Source organism: Botryllus schlosseri, chromosome 6 (assembly GCF_051294905.1).
Source record: "Botryllus schlosseri isolate E-star chromosome 6, Bs_hap1, whole genome shotgun sequence".
NCBI classification, from domain to species: Eukaryota; Metazoa; Chordata; class Ascidiacea; order Stolidobranchia; family Styelidae; genus Botryllus; species Botryllus schlosseri.
In genome coordinates, this window is record NC_137241.1 from 22961012 (window position 1) to 22971494 (window position 10483).

At 40.7% G+C, this 10483-nt stretch overlaps 1 protein-coding gene across 1 annotated transcript; it reads left to right on the forward strand.

The window, feature by feature from the left end:
* The first annotated feature begins 8872 nt into the window (after nt 1-8872).
* LOC145441604 (leucine-rich repeat-containing protein 59-like) lies at nt 8873-10463 on the forward strand. The gene has a single exon (XM_080319509.1). It carries the CDS (start codon nt 8986-8988, stop codon nt 9937-9939), a length of 954 nt encoding a protein of 317 aa, XP_080175635.1. The 5' UTR covers nt 8873-8985; the 3' UTR covers nt 9940-10463.
* The last annotated feature ends 20 nt before the right edge of the window (nt 10464-10483 follow it).

Below are 10483 nucleotides of genomic sequence, written 5' to 3' on the forward strand. Positions count from 1 at the left end.
CGTGTATTTGAAAACTGCGTTGTCATATGGGCGACGCCATGTCTGCTATTCTCTTTGATCAATCAACAATTCAACATATCGTGCAATCCAAGATTTCGAGTAGGTTGCATCGAATTCGCGAGCGATATTCGTCGCCTGCGCGACAGTAACTTAAATTTGAAGATTTGGAAAAGAGTGGATCCGAGTCGCTAAACCTAAAGACGGCATTGTCTTTACCTTTCAAATACATGTTCATAATGCCACGAGAATAATTATTCTGGCCGTGATGAAAATTTACTAACAAGTTTCTGCTATATTGACCAATTCAGTGCAAAAATAAATATTTCGCAAAGAGCCATATCTTATATCCAAAGAGCCGTATTGGCTCGCGAGCCTATGTTCCCGACCACTGCCCATGAGTGCCCATGCGATGTTACCCGGTGTGTTGCCATACCCCCAATGTAACTAGAACAAATATTAAATGTATTAGTTGTGACTTTGCAAATGACAAATGATTACATTTCTCACATTATGCCTACCATACATCCACGACTCCGCGGCATAATTATAATCAGCAGCCTCATTGTCGAAAAACAATGCGCAATGTAAGGAACTGATAGGAGGATGACTTGGACTGAGTCGCAATCAAGTCATCGTCGCGTCGTCAAAACAAAACAAACCACGTGATCCACACCTCATAATATATAAACGATTTATGACACGTAGCACAAATTACAATAAAGTGTTTTCGAAGCGAATATATATATTCTTGCATAGGCGCGACTTACGAGGTTACGAGGTGGCGGCCACCTCGTAAAAAATGATCAAACGCGGAAGTGTTTTGTGACCAGTAATCAGTAATCAGGCGAGTCGATGCGACTTCGTTAGAGACGTCTTCGATTTCGATAGCCTACGCGTGTGTGCCAGGCGCGTATAACCCTCGGGGTTTCGGGGTTCGAATCCCCCGGATTGAACCGCGAGGCGAAACCCCGTCATTTTGAAGCGACCATTCTAACTCTAATATTCAGTTGCAATTCAATAATTGTGTTCTCAGTGTTCCGCGAGGCCGATTTGCGACAAGCAAGTTGTTGGTCGCGTTGAATGGTCGCGAAATTAGGTCATTCATTCCCGTGCGCGTGACAATCGTCGCTAGCCTGATTTATCGCGTCTCGAACAAGCCAGGTTCCGCGCAATCGCATCTGCACTGGCGGCTTCGGCCTGGTGTGCACTGTGAACTGTGCAGTGTGCACGATATCATCGCTGGCTTTCACGATAGCATCTCTAATAGGCCCGGTGCGAAAAATATCATTACTGGCCTAAATATCGCGTTTCGGGCCTAGCATGCTTTGGCTACTATCTATCGCTGGTTTGGAGACAATGCGGTCGAGTTTACGCTGATTAGTGATTGTTTATGTCATTTTGATTAAAGAGCGACATCACGAAACTAAATAACACCGAATCACTGCAAACAGACTTTAACGTGGGTAATTGATTTCCGCTAATACTTGAACGTAACGATCAGAAGATGTGTATCATGGCTTGAGTTCTAAAAGACGACAAAGGTCTGAACCTACCCGAAATCTGAGCCATCAGGTTCGGACATTTTGATTTGCGAAAACTATTAAGCTGCTCAAGTAATGGAAATGCGGTCGTGAATAGCAAAAAGGTTGGCCACCCCTGTTCTAGCCGCCCATAGTCGTTACATTAAATTGGAATAGGAAGTTATATATTGTTCTTAGATCTATTTGCGGTATATACACCAATGTACTCCAAAAATGCTTCGCGAACGTAAATCGGGAAATGCACCAATGCCGCCAAAATCGCTGTTTTAATCTGCAAACAATTGCCGCGATGCGAGCTTCTCAACGCGAAGTCAGAAATCGCAAGAGACAATTGCTGATTAGCTCCGCCGCTGCGCGATTTCGCGTTTGTAATCATCATTATTGGCCACTTGATACCTCAAATTCGAGAGTTGGCATGTGTTACTTGGCGAACGCGCCAGGTCAGTGCGTACTGCGTAGTGTATTTCGTTACTCACACGGCGCGTTAATAACATTGATCCAACTCCCAATCCTGAGTGACGTAAATTCTGATTTTTGTTCGATGCATTTCGTCGGACGAATGATCGTTCCGTTTCAAGATTCCATTTATTAACTCGGCTGCATGGTTTGATATTAATGAGTGCAGGGTCGGTATTAAAACGTCACACGGGATGTAGTAAAGTGCGTTTTAGTGCGACGGTGACGTCATTGATAGGGAACAATTATGACGTCAAAAGACTTCGCCACCTCGTAAAAAAATAAAAGTCGGCGCCTATGTATTCTTGTATGGGTGTGTGTGTGTGTGTGTATAATCAAGAAAATCAATATACTGTCAGCTCTGAAGATTACGAGACCACAATCTGACGCATCGACCCCACCTACCGACTCATGCAGCATTCATTTCGGTCGCTCCTTTATATGTCTTTACTTTCTCAAGGGCACTAGCAAGTCAAAATTTGAAAAAATATCAATATTTTCAATTTTTTTCTTGGCTTGAAATATCGACATAGTACCTATACTCTTACCTCATGGCCTTATCTTACCCAAAACATAACTAAAAACTTCATAATTTCGATTTTCATCGGCCCCGGTTCAGTATCTTTTATTACTGGTGAAATGTTTATTAACGTTTTCCTCCATTGTAAAATTTTGTAAAATTTTGTTGAACAGCTTCACGGTAAATCAAAAATTTGTATGACATATATGTCGCATAGTATTCACTGAGTTTTTTTTGAAAAGCCAACATACAGACCTGTGTTATGCTAAGAGACGTTTGGCCTAGGTCTACCTTGCTCTGAATTACAGAGCTTCACAGCAAAATTTTTGAAAAAATGACGGCAAACATCTGTTGGATAATCCGATTTGTGCGAATAACTATCGAGACGACCGATTTCGAATCGTAGGTCGAGGCCGTTCACAATTCCATTTGTGTGCCTTGGAATCAACTTTTATCAAAATACACCAACCAAAACTCTGTCAACAAAAGGAGTTCGTGTATCACCTAAAAATAGTACATTGAACGCTCTCTCATTCGAAATTTCATGCTGGTGACGTCATATTTTGTGATACGATTGTTGATATACAATGTTCTTTCCAATTCTCTACTAGTTGCTGACGATTACCCCTGACGAGTGTCAGCCGAAAATATTCGGGTTCATTTCAATATGAATATACTATTTAATTGTATATTGAAGTTCTGTACCTCCAAGAAGCTCTTCAAAAAATGACCTGAAATTTGAAATTTTGAAATTTATAAATGGGATTTCTCCTAGAGGGGTTCAAATTTTAGCATAACACAGCACTGTCCTAGTACTTCCTAAAGAAGGCGTTAGATTGAAAAAAGGACTTCAAAATATTGAGATTTTGCATTCCCCGTGTCGGTGCATTTTTTCTCCTTCAAATCCACAAACTGCAGGGTAAAACTAAACTTTTTTTTTCGTATATAGCATAGCGACATCTAGCGACTGTGAAAATTTCATAGTGATGGGGGTAACCATCTAAGAGAGTTAGGTTTTTGACTTGCTAGTCCCCCTTAAATCCAGTATCCATGCCTCTTATTTATATGCTGTAGTTCAGGGACAGTGGTTCTCAACCGGTGTGCCGCGTCACAATAGCATGCCGAGTGGACTGCTCGGGGGTGTCGCTTGGTGGTTTTGTTATTTTTATCCGCTCAGGGCCCGCAAGGTACACTGCGACTTGTAATGAACATATTAGACACTGTTTCATCGATTTGGATTTTGAAGGGGGCGGAAACTCTCAGGGTGAATGAGGGGGTGATATGGGGGATCTGAAGAAAAATGGCGCCTCAGTAAAAGGCAATGATGGTGGTACAGAAAATAGCCGGTCCGTGGCAAGAGAGAGAGAGAGAGATATGATATTCTTTTTCGCCTGCACCATCGAGATGCTTTGACGACGGAGTTGCGATACGGCCCCATGAGGTCAACTAGTCTGCGCCCCCGTTTTTTTTTTCTTCTCCATACTATCCGTCACTGCTGAGCGCCTAGCAGGATAGCTGCGGATACCAATTTTCGAGTCTTTGTTATGAACCGGCCGGGGATCGAACCCACGATCTACCGCTCGAGAAGCCGGACGCATAACCATTACACTATCTCGCTGGTCGCTCGCTTCCGGCTGGTCCACCATATATATTAGAATTTTATCTCTCAATTTCAAAATGCAAGAATCTCGAAGCTTGTCCATTGATTAGAGAAATAAAATATCCAATTGTAAATTGATTTAGATCAGGGGTGGCCAACCTTTTCAGCCAAAGGGCCACATTTGAATGACGAACTATTGCGCGGGCCACTAGCCGCGCGAAGCGCGAAAATTTTTTGAAGTTCATTGGTCAATAATATTGTCACTTGACTATCTTGCGGGCCTGCTGTATATCGCTGGGCTCAGTTTGCAAGGACTGGACTATTGGGCGCCTGGACATATCGATACCGAAAGCTTCGACCAACATCCGTCAATCATTTTGTGCCTATAGGTTTCATAGTCGACGGTCTTTCTGCGAGCGCAAACGCAAGGTCGCATATGTTGAACGAAAGACACTTTGTCTTGTAATCGCGAATATAGTTGAACTCTATCTGATAGATTAGGCGTTCTTTCATTTTCACAAAGGAGCAACAATATTATAAGCAAGAAATCAAGTGACAACATGTTGCGCGAAGCGTGTAGAAAATTTTTTCTTTCGATAAATCTATCGCAAATTTTTCTGCTTTATTGTAGTGTAAGAAGATCTACCAAAATGTGACTGGCTCATGAATCTGCCGATGCGTCGGAACTGATATTTTAGTCATCACATCTCAAATGCTGCGGCCAGATTAATCAAATTATTGGTTGGCCTTGCAAGTTCACAATCTGTGCAATCCATTTTTGATAATATTTGAAATTTCGGAAATTACCTCGCGGGCCACTCAAAACCTTCTCGCGGGCCACATGTGGCCCGCGGGCCACGGGTTGGCCGGCCCTGATTTAGATATTTGGAACGCATTTTTGTGTATGGCGTCGTAACAGAGGGTTAATGGTAGGGCTGGGCACAATGATTCGAGTACTCGAATGTGAATCGAGTATTAATTTTAATGATTCGAGTCGAGTAGTAAAAGACGATGTTTTTCGAGTACTGAAGGTATACGCTCCTCGCAAGTGAAAGTTAATTTACTAACGAGAATTATAGTTTTGATACTATTTTCCACTGAGGAAGCCTTGAAACCGTGATTATCCGTGTCGCAACATACGAGACATAATACAAAGCTACAACTGTAAATAACACATTACCGAAGTCATGATCATCCAACAACATTTTCAAGAAGTGCCATTAAATCGGCATGGTCGAAAAAAAAAATATATATAATGTAACGCAGAACAGGCATTATGTTCTTTGTGGTGACATAAAAGATACATATTTGAACTCTGATATAGATAGTACATTATGTTGTGGCGTCATTATGACTGATACTCGAATACTCGACTCGACTCGAAGCGTAATACGTGATTCAGAATCGAACGACTCAGGTACTCGAATTCGCCCAGCTCTAGTTAATGGTCTGCTTTAGGCGTAGGTTACATCACAATCATGAAAGTGTTCTATGAAACTGTTTAAATGTAGCCTACAAGCCGTTTTGCTTTACTTATGCGTGAAAGCTATAAAAACTTCTGAACAAACGTCGTCAATTTCAGAACGTGCAATTAAGCGACACTTCACGGTACCGGTATATTTGAGGCTATTGCAAACAGCATTCCGTAGTCGCATATCTTGAATTTCGACAAATGTATTCAATTCAAACGCAGTATATTTGACACTTCATTAATTACATTGAAATTTCTTCAAGGCGAAGCTCGCAAAGTCCCGATAAAGACCTCTAACTTGATTGCGATTGTTCGGCATCGTTCAGTATCTTCGGGTTAAATTGATTTTTGAGGATCACCGGTCCGCAACATTTATTTGGAAGCTTTGCCGGCCCGCAAGGTTAAAAAGGTTGAGAACCACTGGCCTAAATAACCACTTTAGGTCCTGTTTGTTGCACATTTGTGTTGCATTGGTGCAACGCGTATAACTACGCTAATCGTCACTCACGGTCCATCATTGCTCAGTGCTCTGCTCACGGTACTCTAAGTGCTAGCTAGGGTGCCGCGAAGTATTTTTCCCTTTGACAGGGTGCAGCAAGGTCAAAAAGGTTGAGAACCACTGCTGTAGGCCAATGTGGGTATCTGATTGAAAGACTACTCCAAGTCGTTTGGGTACCCTCCTATCTTTTCATCATATCGCAATTTTGTGGTGGATTGATATGATAAAAACTTTAATAAAATTATGACGATGATGATGATGCACACTGCACAGGGAATATTCATAGTGTGTTTGTGTTTGCAATCAGTCATGCGCAACCGCGGTGAAGTCAGTGCGTGGCGTCTCGGCGTTGACTTGGATTGGGTTTCCGCAATTTTATCAATTGTTTGATCTGCAATTTATAGTGCTATTGCGAATTCAGAGGCTAAGTAACATAAGCGAGAAAAGATTACATTGACAGTTTTCTCTTCATTTGGTCTTTCGTACCAGACTGGCTGACCATATCCCCGAGAATAGAATAGCACAGGCCACAGGGTACCCGTACCCGGTACCGCGGACGTCGCAAGCAAAGAGATCAACTGCGCACTATTTGGAGGGCTTTTCCAATGTATACAATTCAACCCATTATACCAGGGGTGGGCTAACTACGGCCCGCGGGCCGCATGCGGCCCAAAACAATGTTCTGTGCGGCCCGCGAAACCTCAAGAAATTATAAAGCGTCCTAAAATGCTATTGTTGTTGCGACTTGGGACTTGGTAATACCTTTTCTTAGAATATTTCCTTATGACAATGTAAGTTATAGGTTGACTATGATGTTTATTTTATTGCTGACGTAGTAGCCTAATCTCAAGGCCCATGCATTTTCAAAGGTTTCAGTTGGTAAACAACACAGAAATTGAAAATGGAAAAATAACGTATTTCGGATCATGAGTGTGATCCAAAATTGGTAACTCCAGCAATTTTATTACTTTTGTTACTGTATTTGCGACACCTATTCGCACGTGTGTTATGTATAGATATGTCCTCTATATGTGTAGAAGTATTTTATATTTTTAATAACTACCATGTAGTAGGGTTTCCAATCTTTACGTATACGGTAGGGTTACCATACGTCGTCCTTTAGGAGGATTTGTCGTCCTTTTCAGGTTTTTGGAAATGTCCTCCGAGGACGCCTGATGCCCTCCTTTTTTCCAATTAGTCCTGCTTTGGAGCTTTTACAGCTAACACAATGAATAGATCCGTGTTAAAATGGGCATAAATGACGCTAAATAGGAAATTCGTGGTTCGATCGGAAGCGACCACTTTTTCTTTTAGTCAACACCACTAATTTCAAGTAGAAATTGTGTCAATTCGGATGTCGGGCGAAAGTGATGACCTTCTTGTTTAGTCAACCCACCAAATTTTTCAGCAGTAATTACAAAATCGACTGATTACAAAATCGGCTATTGATCAACTAACTTCTGATTTGGCGAAAGTGTCCTTCCTTCCCGATTCCAAAATATGGTAGCCCTATATTGTAGAAGCAAAAGGAGAATCAGCAATACGATGAACGGATCAGATTGTTCCTCTCAGATTTAAATTTACATCCTCTTCGAAGAATTGACACAGCCGCCTTTCATCCCAAATTTTACCAAATGGCGACCAGTTCAAATAAAAATCTTGTCTATGCTTCTGACGCGTGTACATAATTATTTTATTAGTTTTAAATATTGACATGGATATCTCCATAATTCCTCGGTCCCCATAGAATCACGTAAAAATATTGCGCTTCAGCTAATAATCCAATTTTAATATAGGGCGGTCCGTGAATGGATTCAGATGTTGAATGCGGCCCACGAGCTGAAAAGTTTGCCCACCCCTGTATTATACTACCGTATACCATTGTACCGTTATAACTATGAAACAATATTGAACCTGGGAATCACTGACAATATTGCGTCGCTGGTCTATTATGCTGTCGTATACATCATAGTACAGATAGATAATGCCGTCTCCATTCTTGTCAGACACAGATATCAAATCCCTAGTTTTCATACCTCAAAAAGCCGCAATTTCTCCTCGTCCAGTATTCCCTTGACCACCAATCATAGTACCGTAGGCCTATTTAGCAGTGCTTGCGGTGCGTAAACCTATACATAACTAACTTACGGAGGTTATATAGTAGCAGCCTACTTACTGCTACTTGGTAGATCTATACTGAAACAAACCAATTACCTACCATCAATTCAACTTGTAGGCCTAATTGTAATTGTATTTAAGCAGGTATTTTCTCTGACATCAACATTATCTATCTAATACCATGCTATTTGTTGTTTCAAATCTACAGGTAATTACTAGGGCAAGTTTTTGTTGCACTAAAAACCTGGGAAAGTTGCATTTATTTTTTTAATTTTAACAAAAGTTGCAGAAGTTGCATTTTGACCACATTTTGCTCTGTTGACAAAAAAAAGGTCAATTTTCCGGATCAGCTCCCGAAATACACGTAAAAGCGTTACTTCGGTGCTGATTTACGATGTTTCAGTCGAATTTGGCCGTGTATTTCACTAAAATCTAAAATACTTTCATGAAAAATCGAGAAAGTTGCAAAATGTTGAAAAAACGCGCATGAAAAAAATGGACAAAAGTTGCACTATAAGATTCCTTCAAACAGCATTCTACATATCTTACGAGTAATTAGGAAGCTGCCGGAAGCAGTAAAAAAAAGTTGCAAAAGTTGCAAAAACTTGCCCAGCTAGTAATTACTTTTCTACAAAAATTGTGCAAGTTTATGGTAAATCTAACTTTAATTTTTGCCATCACAGTAGCCTATAGATAAAACACAACAAGCAACCTTACTAAAGCCGAGTGGGCATCTGATCTTCTAATAATTTTTTTTCCTCAGTAGTCCAGAAGTGCATCATGGCGGCTATTACAGCAAAGGATATCAAAGACAAGGTCGATGGCCGAGAAATGGATTTGAGCTTGATGCAAATATCAAAGGTGCCTGTGAAAGAAATAGCAACCTTTAAAAAAGTAAACTCAATCGATCTGTCATGCAATCAAATCACAATGCTGCCGGAAATATTTTGCTCTGTTCTCAATTACATAGTGAAACTGGATTTGAGCAAAAATCGAGTTCATGAAATTCCGAAGGATATTTACAAGCTGGAGAATCTTCAACGTTTGGATTTATACAAAAATAACGTTGAGGATTTGCCGATTTCGTTTTCACGTTTGAAGTCTTTGAAATGGCTGGATCTGAAAGACAACCCGTTGAATCCTGTGCTCGTTAAAGTTGTTGGAGGTTGCCTTGACGATAAAGAATGCAAGAAGTGTGCAGTGGCGGTGGTTACATATTACAAAAATGTATCGTCTGATATGGAAAGGATACGGCAGCAGGAATTGAAAAAGGAAAGGGAGAAGAAAGCGATGATCAGAAAGGTAGAAGAAGAGTTGGAGAGAGAGAAAGAACAGGAGAGAAAAAGGAAAAAACAATTGGAAAAGGAAGAAAGAAGAAGGAAATGGGAGCAGGAGAAAGAGTCTCGGAAGAGAAAGCGTGATGATGATTCTAGCGAAGACGATGATGTAAAGTCTATGGAGTCAAAGGACGTGGTGAATAACCAGTCCTGGTTTTTCACTTTTTGGGGTGTGCTGATCATGTGCTTTGTCGCCGTTATATTGTCGGCAATTGGCGTGCGCCTTTACTGTCAAGAAAATCCTTCCAACGCGCAATGTGTCCTCGTAAAAGAGTGGACGCAGAACTACAGGCAAGCGACAGGTGAACATATTGGTGCGTTGGTTGACAATGGTGGACAAGCCGCGCAATATGTGGTGAAGAAGATATTGGAATTGAAACGGAATTTGGGCTATTGATTCTGCGTATTGAAATCAATATCGGGACTCGAGGGAAATAGGTTGTGAATTTTAGAGCCAATGTTTCACTCCATTGCGCCATTACATGGTTGGGCGTTGTTTTACTACCGGCAATAAGACTTGATAATTCTGCATCTAGTTAATCACTCGAGATGTTCCATTTCTCCCACTGCCAAGTAATTTGCTTGTGGTCCAGTAAAATATAGTTACGGTATAGAAATATTTGTTTATTAGGCAATTAAAATATTTATATAACATGTTGTGTAATAAAATCTTGTCATTGGTATAGCTGCTTGTGAAATTAAGTTGTTGCTTTTGAAAGGGCAATATGCTAAGCTAAGGTTTCAAGTTCTGGTTGGTGCTGTTTATGTGATCTATGATTTACCCATTTTTTTTTCAATCTGACCCAAATTTTGTTATATTTTGGCAAAAGTGATGTAACAAACTGTTCGGTGCCAGATTTACCATTGAAGCAAAATCCTTACTGAAGATTTGGATTCCATTCAATTGCTTTGTTTTAAAGATGCTTGTGTAAAGTTGAAAT

What these genes read in the sequence shown, in the direction of transcription:
- LOC145441604 (XM_080319509.1), top strand. Translation starts at nt 8,986, where the DNA reads ATGGCGGCTATTACAGCAAAGGATATCAAAGACAAGGTCGATGGCCGA.